This window comes from Candoia aspera, chromosome 1, assembly GCF_035149785.1.
Source record: "Candoia aspera isolate rCanAsp1 chromosome 1, rCanAsp1.hap2, whole genome shotgun sequence".
NCBI lineage: Eukaryota > Metazoa > Chordata > Lepidosauria > Squamata > Boidae > Candoia > Candoia aspera.
The window spans coordinates 292,126,233-292,152,915 of record NC_086153.1 but is presented as its reverse complement, the minus strand read 5'-3'; the positions used below and the strand labels follow the sequence as shown (position 1 = coordinate 292,152,915).

Here is a 26,683-nt window from a genome sequence, read left to right as displayed (position 1 = left end):
CCTATTCTATTGTCTTCTTCCACTTCCGCGCATTGCTTGTTTAAAAATAATTCCTTATCTCTTCTGGCTAACCTCTGGAATTTTGCATTTAATTGGGCATATCTCCCCCTATCACTGTTGCCTTTTGCTTTCCTTCTTTCTTGGGCTACTTCTAGTGTCTCAGCAGACAGCCATTTTGCCTTCTTGGTTTTCTCTTTCTTTGGGATGTATTTTGTTGCCGCCTCCTGAACAATGCTGCCAACTTCTGTCCAGAGTTCTTCCGGGACCCTATCTACTAAGTCCAGTCCCTTAAATCGATTCTTCACCTCCACTGCATATTCCTTAGGAATATTAGTGAGCTCATATCTAGCTGATCTGTGGGTCTTCCCTAATCTCTTTAGTCTGATCCTAAATTGTGCAAGAAGAAGTTCGTGATCTGAACTACAGTCAGCTCCAGGCCTTGTTTTTACCGACTGTACAGATGTCCGCCACCTTTGGCTGCAAAGGATGTAATCAATCTGATTTCGGTGTTGTCCATCTGGTGAAGTCCATGTATAAAGCCGTCTCTTAGGTTGTTGGAAGAGAGTGTTTGTTATGCAGAGTGAATTGTCTTGGCAAAATTCTATCAGCCTGTGTCCTGCTTCGTTTTGTTCTCCCAGGCCATACTTACCTGTAATTCGAGGTGTCATTTGACTGCCCACCTTAGCATTCCAGTCTCCTGTGATGAAAATAACATCTCTTTTAGGCGTGTTGTCCAGTAGGTGCTGCAGATCCTCATAGAACTGCTCTACTTCAGCTTCTTCAGCATTTGTGGTTGGGGCGTATATTTGGATCACTGTGATGTTAGATGGCTTGCCCTGAATTCGAATTGAGATCATTCTGTCGTTTTTTGGGTTGTATCCAAGCACTGCTTTAGCCACTTTACTATTAATTATGAAGGCTACTCCATTTCTTCTGTGGTCCTCTTGTCCGCAGTAGTAGATCTGGTGGTCATTTGATGTGAAGTGGCCCATTCCAGTCCATTTCAGTTCACTGATGCCCAGAATGTCTATCTTTAATCTTGACATCTCACCAATAACCACATCCAATTTGCCCTGGCTCATAGGTCTTACATTCCAGGTTCCGATGGTGTGTTGATCCTTAGAACATCGGATTCGCCGTTCACCACCAGCACCGTCGGCCGCTAGCCGTCCTTCCGGCTTTGAGCTAGCTGCGTCATCACGTCTGGGGCTAGTTGAGCTCATCCTCTGTTCCTCCCCAGTAGCATTTTGACCATCTTCCGACCTGGGGGTCTCATCTTCCGATGGTATACCGACATATCTCTGGTTGTACTGATCCATTTAGTTTTCACGGCAAGAATACTGAGGTGGGTTGCCATTACCTTCCCCAGGGATCGCATTTAGTCTGACCTCTCTGTCATGACCTTCCCGTCTTGGGTGGCCCTTCACGGTTTAGCTCATGGCATCATTGAGGTGCTCAAGCTCCAGCACCACGACAAGGTAACGATCCTTTGCTGAAGATCGCCAACAATAGATTATTTAAAATCCAGCGTGCTACAACTCTCCTGCCAGTTTGGTTTGGCTAAAGTTTAATGAGCAACACCTGTCCTTTATTTTGTTAGAATAAAGCAATGATAGGGAAATTTTGAATGAAGCTCTGATCCTGCATTGACAGGGGTCTTAATTTAATACTTTTAATTTTTTTTCTTTCTTTCTTCAAGTTAAATTACCTCCTTCCAAATTTTCCTCTGCAAGTTGGTGGGAACAGTATGTACACAAACCTTGTTCTCTGTATTAATATCAACTGGATCATTTTAATCAAGATAAAAATTGTAAGAAAAAACTTAAAATTCCCTTCCCTAAAAATGTGGTCTCAATTCAAGTTGCCTCTTCTCCTCCTTCCTCACACATCTAGTTGCCTCTTCTCCTTCCTCACACATCTAGTTTGCTAAAATTAGGATAGGGTTTGATTATTCCTTTGTAGTATTTATATATATTTTTGAGTAAGGTATGACAAATACATTGATAAATGTAACTAATCAACCATATTGCTCTTTTAATTATCCATTGCCTAAAACAAAGCACAACTAAAATTCAGTTATATCTAATTAGGTTGTTAGTAAAGTCTACTTCAAGAGGTATTTATCAACTTTATTACAGTTACCACTAGATGGCATTCAGTATCTTTGGTTAAGGATCATTTGTAAAGGCAGCCTTAACCTTCCTTGAATTTTTGTATCTGTCTTGGATTGCAGCCTTATTTGGGGGAAACCCCCCCCCCCAATTAACTTGTTTCTGGGTAAATGTAAGCTTCAGCTAAAGCAGCTACTCAACCGTTGTGGAGTATCCATCAATAAATATTGTGCTTTGTTCTCAAACCAGTGATGGAAAGAAAATTGTCTCTTGGTTTAATTCTCAACATACCTAACAATTCATAGTGACAAGTTCATGGAGAATAAAGCAGTCAAAAGATACTACCCACAAAGCTCACACTTTGACTTGTTTAACCACTGTGTACTGAATAAACGAAACTGGCTGGGTTTGCTTAAGGTTCATAATTCATGGTTTGCCACCATAAAGGCTGGGTTCAACAACATGTAACCCCAAACCAAGCAAATCACATTATGGCTTAGTATAGTATCTGGTATCTGTCAGGGGAATGAACATTAGGAAAGTGCTATTACATTTGTCTCCTGTTTCTGGGTTTCCCATAGACATATGGATAGGTTTTGCAAGCAAAATATTGGCCAAAAATAAGAAAGGTAGAAGAACTGTTGAAGTCATTAGGCTCGCCCCTCCTGGTAACAGTAAAAATCAAGTTAAAGCATCTCTGATAATTGACTACCCAGCTTCTCTTTAAACTCACCTAGTGCGGAGAAGCTCATACAATTAAATTGAGGTTTTGCTATAGTGTCAGCTACCTTTTGAAGTGAATCTTTCCCTGTTCCCTTTAAGGCCAAGTGTAATCCTCATCTGAAAATATTTATGTACTCCTGCCATACCTAGTACAAAGCAATTCCTTTCAAACTACATTCTTGGGAGCACAGGTATTCCATGAAAGAGTAACAGGCTTTTCAAATAGAAGATGTACATAACATGTTAAACCAAGACCAACAACCCACATTATGGTTAATGCAATGCATTAACTCAGTGAGTATAAAATTAATGGCAGAAAACCCCATAGAAAGTATTTCCTCAGCTAAGAAAAAAAAATGGAAAAAGTCTGGTCTTAACAGGGCTGTTTAGAACTGATTGACCTGACATACAGCAAAATGGACAAAAGTGAAGGCTTCCTTTTTTGCACTAGCAATCATGTGCCTCAGACTAATAGAATCTGCTAATTTCAGATGAAGTATCTAAAGCAGCATCAAGAACAAGGCAAAACAAACGAACATTTATGGGAGAATCTCATAATGTTCAGATCCAAAATAAACTAGTCTCAATTACGAGGTCTCAAATGCAACAGTCAGTTACTTACCAGTGGGAAGTAGTTTCCATACATCCACACTTCTTACTGTAGCTATACCCTGAATTACTCTTCCAAAGAAATCAATTTGCTCATCTCTCTAACTCCATGCCAGAAAATATTTGTAGACCTTTTGTAGTACTAATATCTGAGGTATGTAGCTATGTTAGTCTATTCCAGCAAAAACAAAATTGTTTTATAACAGAAATATATATTTTTCTCCTTATTTTATCTCATTTATATCTCATCCTTCCTCCAAGGAGCTGAGAGAAGCATACATTTTAATCTCACATTTTTAGATATTAGGTTAGAAAGACAGATCAGGATCTATCAACAGATCTATTATTTACAGAGCCACAATGGAAAAACAAAGATTGTGCAATTCTGAAATCCAGCTTCCTGATGGGAGTAAGTTTGTAGGTATCAAGCTAAACAATGAATTATTATTGCTCTCTCAAACAAGATCCAATCATGCTGGGTGTGGTCAACTGCTGAATAGATTTAGCAAGATAATAAATCAAGACCCAAAGGTCTGTGGCTGTGTTATGACTAGCAACTCATTTACTTTAAAACCCACTTGAAATGACAGCCTTTTTATGGTGATGCTTTGTGTTATCTAATTAACTAGTTTTAATTTGCTAAAGGGAGCATTCAGTAATGGGCCATGCTATTGTTCTAAGGTGCAAAGATAGCTTTTTTTCCTATGTTCTTAGATAGGTTTCTATTACAAAGTGAAAAACAGGTGTTTCTTTCATGGCCTAATGACCAATCAGTCTTTTTCTAAACTCCATTGTGGAACCTATCACAATTTTTGACATCAGAAGAGGAATAAGTTGTGAGTTCTAGAAACTGGCAGTCAAGAATTTTTGCAAATAGTGAAAAAATGTTTTGGGACACTGATGCTACTTGGAGAATAATAGCACCTACTTGTATCAGTACAAATATTATAGTAATAAATTTTAATTATCACATTTATATTTAATTCTAAATAAAAATTTATTTCTAAGTAAAAAGTTTATAAAGAAACACAACCCATTTCTACAGAAAATCCTACTACCTGGAAAAAGCTAATAACATGAAACATTTTTAAACAGACATTCTGATTTATTGGATCAGATCTTCAGGCCTGATATCAGATTCAAAAGAAACACAGGACTTAATACCTAGTAGAAATATTTAGAAGTGTAGCCAAAATGTATCAGATTAAGAGACACAGGTTATAGTCACATAAAATGATAAAATAGCTTTAGGTACCTGTGTTAGTACTGAGAAGTGTGAGTTTACAATACAGGTTATGTAGAATTATAGCACATTTCTTGCAGAAAAAAATTACAAAAATGTTTCCCATGGTTTTAAAATAGCTGTTCTTTTTATGATGAAAAAAAGATCCTTATTAGAAGTAGCTCAATTTTGATTTTCATGTAGAAGAATTTTGGTTAAAGATATGATAAAGTTATCTGTACAGTGGAGCATTTGCTACTTCACCTGTTAGCTCCTTCTACATAAATATTAGAAATAAATGTGTTATGAAGATGTTAAAAACTTTAATAGACAACCTGGGATAGGGGGGATGACTTTGGAGACTGTGGCTATGTTTTCATTGAAGCATTAAAATATTGCTATGAAATAACGATTGTGAATTTAGTCATAATTAGCTTGATGTAACTTTGCATTAAGACATGATTTGCTTAACAGGTTTAGTGAACAGACAACCTGGATGTATTTACGTAACACATTAAACCAAGACCAACAACCCACATTATGGTTGCTGCAATGTGTTAACTCAGAGTATAAAACTGATGGAGAAAAGTCCTATATGAATAGGATAGTGACTCAGCAGGTTAAGGACTTAGTCCTATTGTTACTTTTTTTGTTAACAAAAATGTACTGATTTTAAAAGAAAAATAACATATACCATTTTAAGCATCCAAACATATTTTACCAGGAAACCAACAAGCCAACCTGCTTCCTGGGTATCAGGTTTAACGAATCCTGTATAGGCTAGGCCTCTAAAAGCCTCGACACATGGCCCAGATCTTTTGGGTTGTTAATTTAAAAATGGAGGATGAGCGCTTCATCTATTAATTAATAATGTAGCTCTCTGTCTTCCTGTGTGTCACAGGCTGGAAAGGCGGTGATCGGCCAATAAAGATATAGGAGAAAGAAGTCGAAAGCTCCTCCCTGCTGCTCTTCCTCGTTGATTGCTGAAGTAGATCAAAAACTTCCGTGGAGCCGGAAAAGAAACAAACAGAAAAAGGATCAGGAGAAAAAAAGGGGTGAGCCTCACTAACTATCAGTCATGCCGGAGGGGCAATCACATTACAAATCAGGTAGGAGGGGGTGGTACATCTGCCCCAGGAGAGTTAATCTGCCTAACAGACCGACTGGGGGAGCCTGCAAAAGGCTCTCCTCTCTTCCGCGTTCTGACAGGAGGACGCTCACCAAACCACCTCTCAGCTGGAGGGGATCTATCACTCAACATCAAAGGGGAGGCGGGGGGGCGACTCCCCAAAGCAGCCAGACAGGAAAGGCAATAAACGATCAAAGATCTGCCCCCTTTTCTCTTCCCGGTTGGCTTCGCGGGGGTGGGAGGGGAAAGAGGTGCTTGGCCCAGCGTGCGCAGGTCAGGACGGGGACCCCTTGGACCGCCGGCGTTGCTTTGGGGTGGGGGGAATCCCCAGGTCGAGAGCACGTTGTGGAAGCGGGGAGGAGGAGAGAGCCGCCGCCGCCGCCGCCGGTGGAGCCGCCGCCTGTTCGGCGTCATGGCCCCATTGTGAGGCGGCGCAGGGGAGGGGAAGCGGGGGAGGAAAGGAAGGATCCGCTCTCGCTCTCCCACACGCGCGCACGCACAGACAGAACTCGCCCAGACTCAGCAAGAAAGCGGCGTGTCAAGCGCACACAAAAGGACCCGTCTGCGGCCGCCGCGATAACGACAACCACCACCACCTCGGGCTCCTCGCCTTTATTTACCGCCTTCCTCTCGCCTCCTCCTAGAAACGGGACCCGGGGGATGCCGCTTCTACACCGAAAGCCCTTCGTGAGGGAGAAACCTCCGGCTGACCTCCGGCCCGAAGAGCGCGTCTTCCACTGCAGGGTCACCAACGAGATCTTCAGGGAGTACGAGTAAGAGACGCCCCCCCTCCCCTGTGGGCTCTGGCGGGTTGGTTTGAACGGGGAAGCGCGGCTGCAAATGGCTGACACCTGGCCGGAGAAGGGAATCCCCTGTGAAGCGGGGAAACCCCCTGACCTCCAGCCTTCCTCGGGCGAGAGGGGAAAGGGGAGGGCGCTTTGGGCAGGAGGACCGCGCCTCTGTAACTGACCCGTCCCCTTAGCTCTCCCGGCGCCCGTCCTCCTCAGGACGGAGCGGGAGAACGGAAAGTTTGTAGCAAGGTCGCCTTTAGTTCACCGCCCCGACCCTGCTTCTGTGGGTATCCTGAACCCTCGTTGCGTGTTGGCGCGGGTTGCACTAGGCCTTGGAGTACTTCTGGGCGCGGGCGCGCGCATGTGTTTTTGCTTCTGTTTGTGGAAGTAACCCAGCAAACTTGACTGAGCTTGGGCACGGAGAGAGAGAATCAACGGCCAGTAGCCGGCGGTGTAAAGGCCGGATTTGGGTCGTGAGGGGCTGCTGGACGGCTGCTCCTAATCATTGACTATTGTTTTCCTAGAGTCCTGGGCGTTCGAAAAACAAACGTGCCGCTGTCTCCGGCCCGTAAATTAATCTCTTTGGGGTTTGAGTTCAAAACCCCGGTAACAGCTCTTTCCCTGCCGTATCGTCTTTAATGGCGCACCTTAGTGACCTCATTTTTATCCCTTGAACAAAAATCAAAGTACTAAAAAAACAAAAACCGAAAAACCCATATCCCAACTCATATGCCAAGTACCGGTTTTTGAACAATTATCATCCCCTTTGCCACACTAGAAATTTTTGGCAGCTTCCCAGGATTATTCACTCCTGGGAACTGGAGTCAGCACCTGTTGTGACAAGACATCTTTCCCCCTTAAGAGTTTATGGTATCTAACACATGTCAGTGTACTACTTTCGAAAAATCTAAATAGCTCAATATTGTGCTTCAATAATATGTGTTAAAAGTTTGTATAATTTGTAGGGATTTGCTCTAATTTTGTTTACAGTATTCAAAAATGGTTTTCATCTCACTGACCTCAAGAAGGGTCTGATGCATAAAGTATTGCCTCTCATTTACTAAAAATCAAACCCTGTTAGATTAGTATTTTGGCATCTAAAAATTTTGAGGTTTAACGAGAAGCTAATTTTAAGCTAAATAGCCAAATATGAAAAATACTGAGCATTTCCCTTGAATTGGGAGATACTGTTATTTTATATCTTTCATAAACCCAACTCACCTCACAGGGTTGTTGTGGGGAAAACAGGAAGACAAAGGAGTATTAGGTATGTTCGTCGCCTTGAGTTATTTATAAAAATAATAAAGGCAGGATAGAAAATAAAGTAAGGATGATGTGAATGGTAACAAAGAACCCACTTAAATTGTTGGGTGTACAGAATACAGAATTTCAGAAAACTATTCTGAATAAAATATTTCTTGTTTTTTTAAAAGCATTTTTTCCATATAAGGCTTGAGATATAATTACAGTATGTGCACGTTTCATCCATTTATATTAGTAGGATTTAAAAGTACTGTACTGGCTCATGTATATTTATATGTTTAAAACAATGTCTTACTATCAATAGAATTAGTAACTAATGAAGCTAGAGTACATTTTGTTTTTCTGTGTCTAGATTTCTTTTATGTTAAAGTAGATCAAACAGAGACATTGTTTCTTTTTGGAAAAAGTACTACAATAGTAATTAAAAATATTTTTGTTTGAATTGGAGAGTTAGCTCTCTGTATCACTATTAAGAGAAAAGGGCCTCCAGAACTTGTTCAGTGTCAGCAGCAGTGGTTTTCCAGGAACAGATATGCATGTCATGTTTAGAGAGCTTTTTCTTCAACATTAGGAAATTATTGCTAGACTTTTCATACAGAGTTGCTGTAGGACTTTTGAGTTGCTGTAGGACTTTTGGACCAAACTATGTAATCTCGAAAAGTTGTTCATTCATTTAGATATGGTATCAAGAAAATTCCTATAGGATTCATCTGAATCTGTTAACAATGAAATAAATATATATTAAAGAGCACATATATGATACATTATGAAGGATTCAGTTATTTACACAAACATTATTTGCTTACTGTTACTTGATGGTAAACTTGCCATCTGAACTTTATTAGGAATGAAGCTTGGCTGAAGTAGCTGCAGAAGACCTCATCTTTCATATTTATAAAAAGGTTTTGAACTTCTGGATAACATTTGTAATGACCTTGTTGGCTGAATTGGACTGTTTTTGCAGGTTTGATGCAAGGCCTGAATCTGACAAGATTGCAAAAGAGTTTAATGTAGCTAAGTCATGTGTGAGTCTTCTGCCAACTAAGCCTGTTCCTGAATGGGAAGTTCAGAGAACTGAGATTTGCTGCTGACTTCTAGTGTGAAGTTTGATAGTAGCCACTTGTCACAGTAGCTCTGAAAAAAAGGATGAGGAATTATGGAATATATGACTATTTCAAATCATAAGGTACACTGATACCTCTTTGAGCTTTAGCATTATCTGTACTGTTCTGAGTAGTAAGGAATACTTTTTACGTAGAAAAATCAAGTTAAATAAATAAATATAATTTGGATAGCTGCCCATCTTAAAGCCAAACTGTGTGGTTCACAATCCAAAAATAAAAGAATATATACAGCAATAAAAACACAACCAATAAAACCAAAACAGAAAAACCAGGCACCACAACCACACTTCCCTGATGCCACTCACTACATTCTCATCCCACCCTGATCTCACCCTAACCCAATGCTTGGGGGAGGACCAGTTCTTAAGTAGTCTCCTGAATGTTAAAAGGGTGGGGGGCTGTTGGATCTCATGGGGGAGGGTGTTCCATAGGGCAGGAGCTGCAATGGAGAAGGCACACTTCTGAGGACCCACAAGATAGCACGCTTTAAGGGAAAAGACCTGGGGTATGCCTACCTATCAACTCGTGCCATGTAGGATTTTAAAGGTAATAACCAGCATCTTGAATTGGAAACTGGGAGCTAGAGCAGCTTGCTTACATTGTCATGTAAGCAGATCACTTTGGATCCATGCAGTTTATTTACTTATTTATTATCTTAATTTATATGCTACTACTTCCTAGCCTCTAGGCAGCTTAAAATAAAATCAGCAAAAACCATCATGCCATAAAATATTAAAATAACATAGCCAATAAAATCCCTAAAACAAATTTAAAAAATATTAATTAGCCCCAGTCTTAATTGGCCCCAGTCTTAAAGTACTTCATCTATAGTTTGGCTGCTCCCACTAAAAAGTGCCTTCTGTTCTAAAGACCCATTGAATAATCTTGAGTGCTTTTTGAAACCTTTATATATGGGGGCAGTTTTTTCTATAGTTTGGTGGCTACCACTGAGAATTCTTGCTTCCTGGCACTGTCTGTCTTGATTTCTTGCAGGAAAGGGATCCTCAGCCTGCCCTTTTGGTCTGCATGGAATAGATATGTAGATTCTACCTAAAAATCCCTGTAAAATAAAATTTAAAATCAGAACCAAATGATTAAAATTATAACTGAATTATAATTACTTTAATAAAAGCTGTTGGACAGGTAAATTTTGCAGATAATAGATCAGTTAATGGGAAGATAGCGGCCTCTAGGATTTAAACATGGATAAGCAATACTAACGTCTTTTATAAAGATATGGCTATATAAAATAGCTAATATGAATGTTTCTCAGGGTTTTTTGGATTTGGTTTTCCTATATAGTATCAGGTAGACTAATGGTTTAATAGTATACATATTCACACAGATGAATACACTCTATTCAACTCCTTTCAATTTAGAATGAGTGTTTCTGAAATAAGGTGTTCATATCAGGAATTCTGGTGGTTTCCTCACCATCTGCTGTTCAGGACTCCTGAAGAAGCCAGAATGATTCCAAGGACAATACTGGCAGTCACAGAAGTTGATTCAAACTGTAATAATTTCCATAACAACCATGCTTCTGTTCCAAAATAATTATCAATCCCATTCACTCAACTGGGAATCCATTAAATTATATTTTCATTCTGGGTGGAATGATGGTATTAGGAAACTTGAAATTGTGATTTTTCTTCAATAGATTATTATCTATTTTTGTTATATCACTTAATATCTGCAGTGGAATCTTGTCAGAATAATCTGTTCCAGGAAATTAATAGATCCAGATTGTTTCTTAATAACTCTTGATTGGCCACCAAACAAGAATATATTCCAGGCAATTGATACCATTGTTCCTAAGTATCTCTCATCCTAACAGTTTTTTCCCTTTGGGCAAATTGGGCCCTAATCTGCATTACTATACTATGCTAAATTACTAATCTATATTGAATCATCCACATTTACTTTTTAATAAAAAGAAACGATAAGAGGAATGCCTATATAAATCAAATCATATTTTGACTGTGAGTTTTATTTGGAAGGAGATTTTCCTAATTACAATAGCCAGACTTTGGAAGGGAAACCTAAGAAGGCTTTTCCCCACTACTCCTATACCTGATGATTTTCCAGTGGTAGGTGAAAATGTTGGGAGACATTTGTTGCTTTCTTCCTTGAAAACAAATGAGAAAATAACTATTTCATACATGGGTGTCTGAGGTGAGGGGCAGAGAGGACTGTTGTTAAACCTTCTAACATTTTTTTTTAAATGAGATACTGGGATGTTTCCATTTCCCTGACTGGCATAACTGCCCTTACAATGAGTTTTATTGCATTTATAAGTAATTAATGCTTTAATTCTCCTGGTTTATTTCTGAATATAATTTGTGCTCCTATTTTGCATATTGCTTATTGGTGATTTCCATCTTGATTTTTTTTTTCTAATAAAAAAGGATACAGATAAATAAGTGAATTAACTAATGAAGGAGATATATGGGGAGAAAGCTAGTAAAACTAGTAATTTTAGGAAAATTTGAATTAACATCTAAAAAACTATTTGTGGGCCCTGTATGTCCTGTGGCTGTTCACTGAGTCAAGGTAATTCTTGAATAAGGGAAGCTTAGTGTGATAAGAATCTAATTTCATGTTCAGGCAAAGTTGGAAGTTCAGTCTGTTGAAATTCCCATGGCTATATTGGGTTCAAAGCCAGTTTGGTATAGTGGTTAAGGCATCAGGCTAGAAACTGGGAGATTGTGAGTTCTAGTCCCGCCTTAAGCACAAAGCCAGCTGGGTGACCCTGGGCCAGTTCACTGTCTCTCAGCCCTAGGAAGGAGGCAGTGGCAAACCACTTCTGAAATCTTGCCAAGGAAACTGCAGGGACTAGTCCTGGCAATCGCTGAGAGTTGAACACGATTGAACAGCAGAAAAAAAATAATTGGGTTCAAATTTTTTATTTATATTTAAAAAGATTATGTATCATAAAAATTGAAGGAGGTATTTCAGTCACATATCAATAGAAAATACAGTGGCTCTCAAACACTCCAGTCTATTTTTAAAAACAGGCAGTGTTTTCACTATTAGTTCTTCAACTGAATGTTTATAGGTAAAATAGGCTCATTTTCTGTCCAACCACTTCATAGTGTTATTTGGTCTCCATCTGTTGGTTTTCTGTCGATTACTGAATTACTGAAATTTCTATATTCTGTAATCAATATTTATCCTAATCAGATAACACATATTTTGAAAAATTGTAAGGGCAGTTATGCCAGTCAGGGAACACAGTTACTCTGTAAGATGGGGCACATAGTTTGCCATGTCCTTTAAAGACAAAACCTTTAACTTCAAAACCATGATGATATTGCTAGTATATATCTTTTGATAGTTTCCAGAATATGATCTAATCTGATTAGATCAGTTACAATTGATATAGTACTAGGAAGTGTACCAGGAGTGTTTGGAGCAATACAGTTTATTTGATCTTTATTCATCATAAGCTATTAACTGTCTAAAGTTAGTTGATCAAATGGATTTAGAAAATAACAATAAAATTACAAGAGAATTATTCCCATTGCCTTGAAATTTTCTCTGTTTGAGATCTTGGTAACTGTTGACCAGTACTTAATTTTCCCTTCTTTGGGCAGAGTCCTGAGGAAGTAGTGGTTCAGTGCTGGAGAGTTTTAGTGATTCAGCATTAGGCAGGTTATCTTGGCTAGGTTGGGCAACACTTCACAGGGAAATTGCATGCACAGCCTTTAATAGTTATGGCTTGTGTATCAGTAGTTTGGGTTTATTTGTTATTTAGCACTGTTACTTCTGATGGTGGTCTTGGAAAGCAGGACTTTAAAATAGTTTTAATTAGGTCTTATTGAATAAACTTGTAGTTTATCTTTAATTTTTGCTGGTTTTGTTTTTGCAGTGAATTTTTTGAACGAACTATTCTTTGTAATAGTCTTGTCTGGAGTTGTGCTGTCACAGGTAAACCTGGACTTACCTATCAAGAAGCACTGGAATCGGAAAGGAAAGCCAGACAAAATATCCAGAACTTTCCAGAACCTCTCATTGTTCCAGTCTTATACTTAGTTACCCTCACTCAACGTTCACGACTTCATGAAGTTTGTGATGACATCTTTGCTTATATCAAAAACCGTTATTTTGTTGGTGAACTTGTTGAAGTACTTAGGAATAATGGTGAAAGGTAAGCATATTTGATTTGTGCTACTTTGGGTATATATAGATTTTTAATACCTAAAAAAAGCTGAGGCCAACAGTTCATTTAAGTACCTTTCATTACTTAAATTTCTAGAATGTGAGATTAAGCACCAGCGATTTTATGACCAATTTTTATTTTTTGTTTTGAAGATTTTGATTGTTATCATACCAGTTTGTAAAACATTCTGTTTGTATAGAATAAATGGATTACATATCTAAATAAGGCCTAAAAAGGTAAAGGTAAAGGTTTCCCTTGACATTAAGTCCAGTCGTGTCCGACTCTAGGGGGCGGTGCTCATCTCCGTTTCAAAGCCGAAGAGCCGGCGTTTGTCCATAGACAGTTCCATGGTCATGTGGCCGGCATGCCTACACTGCCTGTAATTGTAGTGCTGAACATCCACTTGTTCAATGACTGTATGAAGTTACGACAGTGCTGAATGAGGGGGACTTATGACAGGTCCTTGTAGTTGTGGCTGTTGCAGCACCCCCACAGTCATGTGATCACAATTCAGGCACTTGGCAACCAGCTCACAATTACAACATTGCAGCATCCCATGGTCAGGTGATCACCATTTGCAACCTTCACTGCCAGCTTCCAACAAGAAAAGTCAATGGGAAAGCTGGCAGGAAGTGACAAATGGTGATCACTTGACCATGGGACACTGTGACCGCATGGGATTTGCCTAACAATGGCAACCATGACTGCCGGAATTGCCGTCATAATTTGATGTGGTCACATGACATCGCGCCTTATAACTGTATTGCTTAGTGACAAAGTTCCCAGTCCCAATTACTGTTGGTAAGCAAGAGCTACCTGAATGTGACTCCTTTGGTTGTAGCTCCTGGGGACCCTCCAGAAGTTGCTAGTTAAAATTATTTAATTAAAAATGTAATAATTTTAATAAAATCAGAAGTAATAATACTAATTCTATTTAATTAATTTAAACAGAAATTTGGTCTTTATCTTGGGTCCACCTGCTTACTTCCTGGTATAAATCCTTCTTATATACCAAAGGATCAGTGTAGCGCTCTCTTGAATAATCCATCTAAATAAAAATAATACTTCTCTACAATAGAGTACGTACTTTATGTTTTTGTGTTCTTATACTCACAACTGTATGGAGGCTGTTGCCTTTATGCCTTCACTCTCCTTATTACAGTTAGGCAATTTAAAGACTGCAATAGGTTTTAACTCTCTCATGTGCACTAATTTATCCCTCTTTTTCTTAATGGGATATTGTCTATACTTAGTGTTATCTCTGGCTATGCTAATCATATTATCCATGTTACCAAAATTTGCAACCATATTTCAGTCCCTTGTTTTATATCTATTCTATTGACCACTATTATTGCTAATGCAGAATGCTACCCCACGGTTTATATCAGGTCTATATTTCATCAGTTAGAACTAAACTCAGTAGAATTGACCTGCTGCATCGAATCAAAGTTTTATCATTCAGTGCCTAATAGTGGCCCCAGAAGTTCTCCTGAGACATTTATAACAGATCCTCCATAATCAGGCTATATGATCTCTTGATATAGAAGCCATTTAGTAATTCATAGATAGCTTCTGTGAATATGTCAGTTAAAGAAAAAACAATTTATGCTAGCAACTATCCCAAGATCTGCTTGCATTATACTCAATCCATTAATCTTGTGGTATGAAGCTTTGCTGATTTTTGTTTTATTGGATAAATTAAACTTTGTGACACAAGTAGAAAACTTATTTTTCACAGCATTTATTTTTATAAATCTGTATCATGTTCATTTTGGGTCGTTGTGTTTTGTAATTAAAACCACATCACTTCAAGATTTTTTATATCGAAGTACCTGATAATCTACCTAGGAAAAAAAGATACAAACATTCCACAGTGCCTTCCTTCCCTTACATCTTTTCCCTTAATTTGGTATATTATTAAGGGAGTAAAACATTTTTGCTGAGAATATGTCCTAGCTATTTGAAAACAGGTGATTGAAATACATGAAGTCTGTTAACAAGCAAAGCTAATTTTGACAGTCTGCTGTGATAAAATGTGAAATATATTAATAATAGTAATTTTTTAAACCTGTTTTATATGATACAGATGAAGAACCAAATCTGGTTTAGGAGTCACATTTGTATACTGTATAACTTATAGGTGAATTATGTTGAAGAATAAGGTTTTAGGGAATTAAAGCCCCACCCCTAAGTCCTACCATCCGAGCCAAATCCCTCCCCTGATCTGCCATTCTCTGTGCAGAAAGGAGTGAACATTCTTGTTACCATCCTTATTGAAAAAGGCAGTCTTTTGTTAATGCAGGAGAATAGTGAGCAATTGTGCTCTGACATCTGATAGACCCCTCAGTACTCAGAAAAGTTCTTATATGTTTCTGAGTTATAAATGGGAGAAGTGGAGAGGAATAAATCCAGAGAGAGGGAATTGGTCGGCTAGATGAGTAATCTCCAGAAATGGGATTTCCTCATGCGTGATCTATAGCATTAAGAACATTTTAAAATAATAAACTCCATTTTTCTGTGAAATTGAAATAAATCAGTGCAGTCATGTATGTAAATTTTGCTAGGTAAGTGAAAGTAGTACAAAGGAGTCAACCCATTCATTTGGGGAAAAGAATTTTGCTCAAGAATTATTTGCTCAAGAATTAATAATAATACTTTGAACTCACCCTCTTAGCTTTGCTAAAGGTAAAAACCAAAAAGACAAAAACATTAATCATGATTTTCCATTCACTGGCAGAGGTCGGTTCTGCTGCCTCATTTGTTACCAGAAATACCTTCTGCATTTCTCATTCCTGAAGGCATCAAATCTTAGGGAAATTAATAAATTATCCATCTATCTAGACTTTATTATTGTCTGTACAAGCAATGCCAAATCGTTGTTTAAAAGCACTACACTGTTGCTCTCCATCTATATTAAAGTGACTACAGGGGAAGAAGTAGTGTTTATAACTTTTTTAAAATTTGAAGTATCCTATTAGGAGTCCCAAACAGCTGACCATAGTGGATGGGTTCTGATGGCATTCTGATCAACCCAGAAGAATACCAAGCTTGAAACAGCCAACCCTGTTTTGAGCTCAAAACACTTCTGGAATGATCAGAACATCAAACATTTCCAGTAAGGTGAGAATAGCTCATTATGACCTTCAAACATCTGTTTCTGGATGGACCCATTACATATTAGAAATGTTTTGCAGAAGAAGAAAGATGAGATAACACAAAATAAGCTGTTGCTGGTCAAATTTTCCCCCTTTTCCTTGTCCATTTAATGAAAGCACCTATAATATTTGAAACTAATTTTAACAAAAACATATTGCAGTGACTCAAAATATACCAAAGAAGCACCAATCTGCTGTAAGACCTGGTATATACTTTCTGAAAGAGCAATGTTTTGCAAATTTAATGTGGTGACAAGAAGTATTATTGCATCATTTTCAGTTGAAGTCTCTGATGGTATATTTTGTTTTATGTAGCAAAACACACCAACTGGAGACAAAATGTGTTGGGAAATAAATGGTCATTACTAAAACTAGATTTTTTGAATATTTTATCTTGTTGTTTGGGTCATCAACTATTATAAGAATAATCTTTTATTAGTTAATATACTTAAGCAGCAAAACGTTTCAAATGTTGTTTCCAGTGCCTGGTTTCTGAGTAGCAAAACTGACATTCAGTTAAATTATTTATATGCCATTTGGAGAAAACTAAAGGTTTATGGTTTAATACCAAGAACCAAAGCAAATAAGAGCTTTCCAAATAATCATTCAAAAATCTGACTTCCATGATCAGATATTAATGCATAGGTACTAAGACTGTTGCATGATTACATGTTAAAATAGCTCTTCTCCAGAGTTATTGCTTGAGTATAGTGTTGTTTATTCCTGAAATAGCTATACAGTAAAATGCTAATGCATTGTTTGAGAAGTAAAAATATGTCATAGAAGGAGCTTGATAAAATATAATTTTAGCACTTTTCTTTTATATCACCATGGAAACGTTCAGTACAACTTGTGCAACAATTTGCAGAACAGTAGTAGAATCTATTTTCACAATTCTTTGTAATAAAAGTTGAAATAAATAGTAAAAATACTGTGAGATTCATGTATATATAATATACAAATAATGTAGTTAAAGTCTGAATTAAATAAGCACAATTGTATAATTGACACAGCTGTTGAAACACTCATATGTTCTTATTTGCATGTTCTTTCTTAGTTCTGTAGATTTTATCCTATTTTTAGGAAATATTCACTGCTAATATTTTTGTATTATAAAAATACTGAATATTCTTATGTTTTCTTTTCAGATTGCACTGTAAAATTTTGGAAATTAAAGCACCAGTACATCAAAATGGAATGGCCAATGGCCATATGAAAAGTGTTGATGGAGTCACCATTATCATTAGCGATAGTGATGATTCAGATTTAGATACCAGTTCTGCACAAAATAGGTAAAGACTTGTTTTATATTTAGAAAATATGAACATAGTTTAAAAGGCTATAACTAAACTACAATAACCACTTAATTTTTATTATAAACTTCATATAATGCTATACAAATATTTCAGTCACAACATTTCAAAAGAAATTTGTTTTTTAATTAGCATTTAAAAGCTAAAAAATACAACATGCAAAATAATACATAGTAAAAATACCAAAACAAAAAACAAAACACCAAATCCCAAATGAAAAAATGGAAAAAAACCCTCAAACTTATGTACATACAGTACATTTATACAGACATACATCACACATATACAGACAACTTTGTTTTTAAATCTACTAAACCTTGCCCATATGGAATCATCATGATCAGTCTTTCCACTTTGTCAATAAAAACACAGTTTAAAAACAGAAAACACATATCTTCAATACAGGATTTTAAGTATAGGTTAGTAGTTTGTTTCTAGCAAAGCAAAACCATTTTTTTTTGCTTGTGCTTCAACCTGATAAATCCGAAGATTTTCATAAACTGATATATTTAAAGTTGTCACTATTTTATTTATTGATTTATCTCTGCATTTTATCTACAACCTGAAATTAGCAGGACTCCAGGCAGCTTACAGAATTTACAGTATCAAGCACATACAAAATCAATTATAAATTTATTTATTTATTTATTCAATTTCAGAATGGCCTGACTCCAGACTGACTGGGTAGATTTGTAATATATCACATGACATTACAAAACAAGATTTAAAAAGCAATGCACAATAACTAATGAACAAGATGGAAAATGCAACCAAATAACACATAAAAACATATATAAGACACAACCAAGGGGGCCCATCCACCCTAGTTCATGGCTTGGGAGAAGATTATCCAGAAAACCATCAAGGATGGAGCATTCTTGGGGGGAATCTCATTCCAGAGGGCAGACGTTGTAACAGAGAAGGTGTGCTTCCTGGGTCCCAATAGATGATACTGTTTAATCAAAGGGACCTCAGGCATGCCTACCTTGTTTGGCTTGTACTGGGCACGCAGAAACCGCAAGAGATAGGCAGTCTCTCAGATAGCCCGGCCCTGTGCCATGTAGATCTTTATAGGGGATAACCAGCACTTTGAATCACACATGGAAACATACTGGCAACCAATGTAGCTTGTGAAGCAGGGGTGTCCTGTGAGTAAACTGAGGCAAGCCCACCACTGCCTGCATACAGTAATTACATTCTTGGCAAGTTGACCCTTCTGAGTGATCTTCAGGGGCAGCCCCATGTAGGGTACATCGCAGTAGTTGAGCCATAAGTTGAAAAAGGTATGAGTGACTGTCTAGAGGGCCACCTGGTGTGACTGTTGCACCAGATGGAGATGTGTGATAATCTAACGATTTATTTATTGAATATTTAGTAGTTTTTGGTATATAATTCAATATCACATTAACATCTTTAAACTTTATTGCTCTTTGAGAGTGGTTGAGCACGTTGATATTCAAAAGCTAATTGGTAATCTGTATTATATGTTTCTGCTTGCATTTTGTGGAACAAACATGTAACACACATGGTTTAGTTTGCTAACTTTGTACAGAACACAAGCAAATACATACAACATTTTAGTTTAAAATCACTCTTCACTGAAATGTTAATTTTATATGACCGAGAATCTGCTATGTGTGCATTTTGTTGCCTCAAGTATTTAAAACAATTTACATTATAAATAGTAATATTTTTCTTTCAAGGAAAAACAATAATAATGGATTTTAATTTTTAGGAATGAAAAAGCCATAACTGATCCTTTTTTGTACAAGTATAAAGTGAAGCCTATAAAGAAACAACTGTATGAGTCTGTTACAGTGAAAGCATCACAGATATGGTAAGCTCCACTGGTTATGACCCTGTGGTTGCAATCCAGCTGGCAGAAATGAGGGAGGGGAGCAAGGCACACCCTCTTTAAAGATGCCATTTTCTCTATGTAGCTCACACTGCAGAAATGGGGGACAAGATTTGTCTTCTTCGCTCTTCTGTTGACTGGTTCCTCTACCGAATCAAAATCCTACCATAGATAAATGGTAACAATTGTACAGAATTGGAAAGAGGCATTTTATTTCCTTAAAAATTGATGTTAAGCTTTAGACCTGGAGAGGAGGTTTTGATACTGTATTGCTAAACATTTTGATTTAAAATGATACCTGCCTGGAAATAGCCATAATAACTGTGCAATAAATAAATGGCTCATTCGCTTTCTGTAAGAGGACTTTTCATACAGTGTGTCTTGATACTCTGCATGATGTCTGTGGATGCTGCCAACCCTTCCTTGGTTTCCCCAGGCTAACCTTTAATGTTTCAAATATTAAGTCTCTTTAAAAAAAATAAATAGGAAATTGTTGAAAGGCAAACTGCCAGTCTTCAACACCTTTTTTATTTCCAAATATTGTTTCTGGGCCCTAAATGAGCCCCATGTACATTCTTAAAAATAAAAATGAAGGGTGGTTCTACCCCAATGATTTTTAGTATGGAAGTATGCTCAGAAAAAAGTGACAATAAGCTGTGTGTGTTTGCGTATAAGAGATAAAGAAAGAGACATACATAAAAAGAGAGAGGGAAATGGCCATCATAAGGAGATTAGAGAAGATGCATCTTCCAGGAAATTTTTTATTTTTTTATTTTTAACTGGTCATCTTAGCCTCCATAACCAGTGGCAGCTATTTTGTGACTCTCTAATATGCCCTTAAAATTCAAAATATATACACCAACCCAAAAGGCATAGAACCATTCACAGTATTGCAATTCTGTGAGACTCTGGTCTAGAAGAGATCATTTTAATGAAAAAGGAACAAAGGTTCCTCAAATTTCTGTTAAAAAATTAAAATGCATCACAAGGGTGCTTATTATTTTTTAATTAAAATTGCCAGGAGCCATTTAACTGTAATTTTTATGTACCAACTTCATCGCTAACGGTAAGATCTTTGATGACGGTTCTCTTCTTTTCACAGCCGAAAAAAGCATCTTTTTTCTTATGACAGACTAAAGCTTTTTTTGAAGCAACACTGTGAATCACATGATGGCATTATTAAAATTAAGGTAATAATAGCAAGTAAACTTTAAGACAGAGAATAAAAATATGTAAACAGATGTCAGTGTTTTGAATATGCTTGCCTATATTAAATTGGACAATCCTAGTAAAAGAATGATAATGTACTTGTTCTTAAAATTATATTTGTTTGTCAGGAAGTGTTTAGCTCTTAATCAGCTTTGTTTAAGACATTACAATGAAGACAGTCCTTTATCAACTAGTGAAGTCTGTCAGTTTTACTTTTTTATTCCATGAATCTTGGTATACTACAATCTTTTTTGTTTTTATATGATGGATATATTTTATTTTTATCTGATATTATATTTCAAGATTATCAGATACACTCATAAACATTTTAAAATTTCCTTGAAGTCATGTTTAGGCACACTTGTTGTCTTTGAGGTAAAGCAGTATTTCTCAGTGTCTTTACTATAGCAGCCTGTAGCACAGTAAATTTTAATGCATAATATGTTTACTTCTGTAGATGAAGAATGATAATCTTTCATAGCTAGTGTTTTTAATGTATTGCTCTAGACTAATGTTCTAAATAGGTTCATGATTGATAGATTGAGACATATTATGAAATATTAGATTTCATAATTGATAGATAATTGATAGATATTGCCCTTTTAAAAGGTAATCATCCAGTCTTAAATGGTCTCACAAGCCTTTTATTTCAGTAGTATTTATTCAAGAGTGGCTCTATATAGTATAGATCATGAGAGTGCCCATTGGCCTCCAAAACAAAAAATGAGTTTTAAAGACCAAAATCTTGTGAGGTAACTAAATCTCATAGGAACTGTGTTGTCAGTTGAGATACTGCAAAATTTAGTTTTTTATATGTTGATGTATGTAACATTTTTTGTAATTTGATATTTGGGCATGATATCACATGAATGCCATTTTAAAAAGTTGTTGGTCTATGCCATAGAAAAACAAAAGAAGAGGAAGGAAATTTTGTTACAAATAATCTGTATTTCTATTCAACCTTTGAAGAAAGATTAGCTTAATCATATTTGTCCATACAAATAAGGTTTACTTGGAACAGCCAAACAATGCTTGTTCTGCCTTCTTGATTTTTCAGGATAGCTGTGATTCTCTCTTGTTTAATTTGCCCCCAGATATAGGCACCTCATTCCAGTAGTGTGAACTAGAAAAAAGGAACAAAGTTGTTGCTCTAAAACACTCATTAATTTATACATGACATGCCTGTTGACTCTTGTTTTCTTTCCCAAGGCAATATCAGTTGCAAAATACAAGATAGCAGAATGGACCTTTTCCTATCTCTTTCCTGATAATCCACCCACCTTTATGTTCAGTTCTTCAAGTAAACAAAAAAGGAGACCTTCAAAGCTGGCGTCTGATGATCATGTAAGTCAGGCAATAACCTTCTGCAACTATTCATCTATTGACAAGCAAGCTATAGCGAATTCAGCATTTGGTGGGCTCATGAATGGATGCTGGGAGTATGATATGTTTATGTGGTCATCCTCAAATCCATATTAAATCTCCTCAAAAACAATGAAATAAATACATAATACAAGTAATATTTATCAACTTTCCTACAAATTACATTCTATTCCAGCCATTTCCAACCTGGGGTCCTTAAAATGTATTTGATTTCAACTCCTCTCATCTTCAGTCAGTATGCATGTTGGTCATGAAAGGTGATAGGCACTGTACTGAAACACAGCTGGAGTACATTAGGTTAGGAATGTCCAGTACCATCAACTTAATTTATATTGCATTTCATATGTACAGTTCCTTGCTAACTTGGTGTTTACAGTATTTGTTCTTAGAATTGGTACAAGATGTTCTATTGCTGGTACATTACTCCAGTCTTGATTGCTAAAACGAATAATTCCTTTTCCATGAAATGCTGGAAATGTAATGAACAGATTGGATCCTTCTTCCATGTGTGGTGGCAATGTTACAAAGTTCAAAAATACTGGAAAATAAATTTTGAACAAAGTTTGAAACTTGTAATCCCATTTTATCCTGAGATATTTTTATTAAACTTCACTAAACCATACATATTCCTCAAAATAAACTAGTATGGTATATGTTAACAACTGCATGGATTTTATATGCTCTTTATTGGAAAAGTTCTTTGGTCCCCTATGTGGAAGAATATCTAACCAAATTATGGGACTAAGTTTCAATGTCTAGAAAAACTTCATATTTCAAAAGTAAATCTGATGCAGAATTCAGTTCTGTTTAGAAACCATTTTTAGACTACAGTTCCACACATGGAATTGTTCCACATCCAAAATTTGGCTTTTAGAGTTCATAGTGTAATTTGACATATAATCTGCATATAATTTACAGTATTGTCTCAATGTATTAATAATTATAGTTTTTTTCTTTCTCCTATTGACTTCAGTTGTGTTAACCAAGTATTTTTAAGGTTTAATAGAACTATGTTTTGATTAGAAATTGGATATGAAATGTATAGTATTTTAAGATTTTAACAGTATCTTAGAATATATTAGCCATATGAAATTTTAGATTTGTTGGTTATCCACCTGTATTTTATTCATATTGAGATTTTTTAATAAACTGTACCATCAATTTTATATTATTTCAAACTTTTATTAATATTATTTTTTCATTTAATCTTTGAAATGGAGAACGGGGAGGAGCTCTGTTTATAGATAGTTGGAGTATTGCAACTAGGCTTCCCAGATTTAAGGGAACAAATGGTGGACCAGCTAGCATTCATATTTGTTGTGAAGGGCAGGGGGGGAACTCAAATTTTGCTTTCATTTTTCAAAAAAGTCCCTTTAACTTTGCAAAATATTTCATTTTAGTTAAAAGTAGAACATGTCTTCCCTTATAAAGTGGTTGAAATACTCAGATTCTGAATATTCTTTCTATTTCATGCGGTTTGGTTTTGCTCCTAGGAGGACAGGGTTGCTGAAGAACAATTTAGTTCTAGAAATCTAAGCAACACAGCAAAAGAAAGGGTAAAACTCCAAAAAGAAAAAGAGCTTATGACAACCAGTGGTAAGTTCAACCAGTGGTCATAAATGTGGGCAGGCCCAAATTTTGTTCATGTGGCTGTGGGGTGCTGTGATGGCCAGAACTTCGAGGAGCGGTCGTAAGTCCCTTCGTTCAGTGCCATTGTAACTTTGAATGATCGCTGAACAGATGGTTGTTAAGCAAGGACTACCTGTAAAGCAAAGTTAGGTTGCTGTAGCCTTCCGACTTGGTAATGACCAGAACACTGCTCTAACTTCATCTTCTACTACTAGAGGTTTTTGTAAGTAGGGAATATCTTCTAAGGTATCTTGGATGTTGATATCTCTATTGTACAGAATTTCAGTATACTCCTTCCATCTATGTTTGATCTTCTTTGAATCAGTTACTGTCTGTCCTTTAGCTTTCAACCAATTCCTTAGCGTTCAACTAATTCAAGGTTAGAATCTCCTTCTGAATTCAGAGATTTGTAAAAGACTTTTCTTACTTTTGTGTGTCTGTTTTCATCTTCAGTGTCTTTACAGATATTGTAATGTTGCTTCTTGTCTCTTGTAACAGCTCTCTGAAATTCTTTTAAGTTCCTTACTGACATCTTTGTTTTTTGTAGATTTGGCTTCTTTTCTCTTCTTTTTAATTTCCGTGGAATGTTCTGACATCCAGTTTCCTTTCTTCTCTTTCTTGACCTTTTTTATATTCATCTTTAACAACTTCTTTAAGTCTGTTCCATAGTTCCTCTGGGTCCCAGTGAATGAGATTCAGGACTTCAGAATAATTCCATTATTTTCCTTGAAAATTGTGATATATGGTTAAGATCATATCATGGAAAGTGCTTGGCTTTTTTCTTCTACTTTAGCTTGACTTTGAACTTGCACATGAGGAATTTATGATCTGTTCCACAGTCAACCCTTGGCCATCTCTTTGCTATTGTAACTGAGCTCTTCCACCTCCTTGTACCAATAATATAGTCAGTTTGATTTATGTATATGCATCTGGTGATGTCCTTGTATATAGGTGTCACTTTGGTTTTTGTAAGGCTTTTAGCAATGAAGAAATTATTGGATAGGCAGAAATTGGTAAGTCATTTTCCTGCTTCATTTCTGTTTCCTAGGGCATATAGTCTAACTCCTTTTTTCTCAATAGTTTCAACTTTGGCATTCTTGTCTCCAACCACAAGCAACACATTTTTTTCCATGTTCTATTGATTTCCAATTGAACTTGATCATAAAACATCAGCCTCCTCTTTTCGTGCCTGACTAGTTAGAGCATAAAACTGGAATAATTGTTATGTTAAAGGGTTGTCCATGAAATCTAACTGATATTATATTTGGTCATTGATTACGCTGTAGCCAAGAACTGCTCTTGCTATCTCCTTCCTGACTATGAAAGCAATGCCATTCCTTCTTTGTCTTTCATGTCCTGAGTTGCAAATGCTATGATCTTCTGATTGAAAGTGTCCAGTTCCAATCCACAGAATTTGCTGATGCCTAAGATGAAGGTGTATAAGATTCATTTTATCTTTCATTGTGTTAAAGTTCCCATGTTCATGTTTCTTACATTCCATGTTCCCTTGTAATTCTGGCTTTTCAGCTTCAGCTTTTCTTTTCCTTCATGTGAACATTGGGAAGTAGAAGCCCAAAAGCCTTTTATCTGGTCATGTCATAATCTGATGGGTCCAATATCTGCCACTGTATCATCAATCATTTTATATTTTCTACCCGTATGGCTTTCTTGGTAAAATACAGGAGTGGTTTACCATTGCCTTCTCTAGTGGAGTATGACATCATGCTTTTACCATTATTATTAAAGTGATCTTCTGCCTCTACCATCTTCCTATATTGCTGCTGCCCAATATTGATTGATTGATTAATTAAATTTATATCACTGCCCATCTTCCCCAATATAGGTGCCTGCTGCTTTTGCTGGGCTGATCTTCACGCTTTGGGTGTCTCTGCTGGGAGCATATACTCTTAGATTAAATTCCTGGCATCCTATGCTCATCCCTCCCAGGAACAACCCCCATGCCTTATATGATGGGGCAGCACAGCGGAATTGGGGATGTACTGACTAGGAAATTATGTACTCACTTAATATACTCACTAATAAATGAGGGCCAAGATGCTGGTATTCAGTTTCCAAGAGTCTATAACCTGACCCCTTTCTCATTGCAAGAAAGTTGCCTTTGCTGAACCTGTGAGAATCTTGGTTGGTTATAAGAGACTTGACAAACTTTTTACCATTTGTTTTGAACTGTATTATTTGATGCCAGATTTGTTGATTTAAAAAAAATTATAAAGTAAATTTTGTTCAATACCTTATCTTGATGTATCTATAAAATGTAGCTCTAATTCCAATTCACCAGTATATATTTTGAAACAGAAAAATTAAAAAGGGAAAAAGCAAATGCTGTGAAATACAAGAGAAAAGAGAAACAAGACAAAGAAAAAAGAAAAGAAGAACTAAAGAAGCTTGTGGAGGAAGAAAGACTAAAGAAGAAAGAAGAGAAGGAACGACTCAAAATAGAAAAAGAAAAGGCATGGCATTTTTACTAACCCTAGATTTGAAGTGGCAGTGACAATCATATTTGTAGCTTTATTTGGTGTTTTCTAATTGGAATTGTTGAGATTTGGCACCTGGAAGAAAGAGCAGACAGTGTTTTGTGTTTTTTGAGGTAAATGGTATGGTGGAGTAAGAGGTTTTTGCAAGCTACTTCAGTGCTAAATAGCAAATAAATATTCTGGGCAGTTTCCTATCTGAAAGGTGATAACATGTCCTAAACTTACCTATTTTCAAAATACAATATTGGCAGGTATACTGGCAAACAAACGGTTTTTACTCTGATCAGAAATTTAAGATTTACTTTGTGGTGATTAAAAGTTGTATAAAAGCATTTTCATTTAGTAGTTTTTAATTGTTAATGCCTACAATAAGAGTGTGGAAGAGACATGCCTTTTATTCATACAGTACTGAAGTTCTGGGAGACTTCGTCAAAACAAAAGAATGCTGTGTTATAAAACAGCAGGATTTATGTTACAGTATGCAGTAAATTTAATATTATGCTAAAGTACCTA

At 36.6% G+C, this 26,683-nt stretch overlaps 1 protein-coding gene across 1 annotated transcript in view; it reads left to right on the top strand.

Annotated features, from left to right (window-relative positions):
- The first annotated feature begins 5,695 nt into the window (after positions 1-5,695).
- BAZ1A (bromodomain adjacent to zinc finger domain 1A) overlaps positions 5,696-26,683 on the top strand; it is a 58,374-nt gene continuing 37,386 nt past the window's right edge. The window contains exons 1-10 of the mRNA XM_063290036.1: positions 5,696-5,774; positions 5,875-6,067; positions 6,439-6,567; positions 12,841-13,119; positions 17,435-17,578; positions 19,335-19,436; positions 20,557-20,644; positions 21,873-22,007; positions 23,540-23,642; positions 25,992-26,146. Coding sequence (XP_063146106.1) covers positions 6,455-6,567; positions 12,841-13,119; positions 17,435-17,578; positions 19,335-19,436; positions 20,557-20,644; positions 21,873-22,007; positions 23,540-23,642; positions 25,992-26,146 — 1,119 coding nt within the window. The 5' untranslated portion in view covers positions 5,696-5,774; positions 5,875-6,067; positions 6,439-6,454. The remainder of the gene's footprint in view (positions 5,775-5,874; positions 6,068-6,438; positions 6,568-12,840; positions 13,120-17,434; positions 17,579-19,334; positions 19,437-20,556; positions 20,645-21,872; positions 22,008-23,539; positions 23,643-25,991; positions 26,147-26,683) is intronic.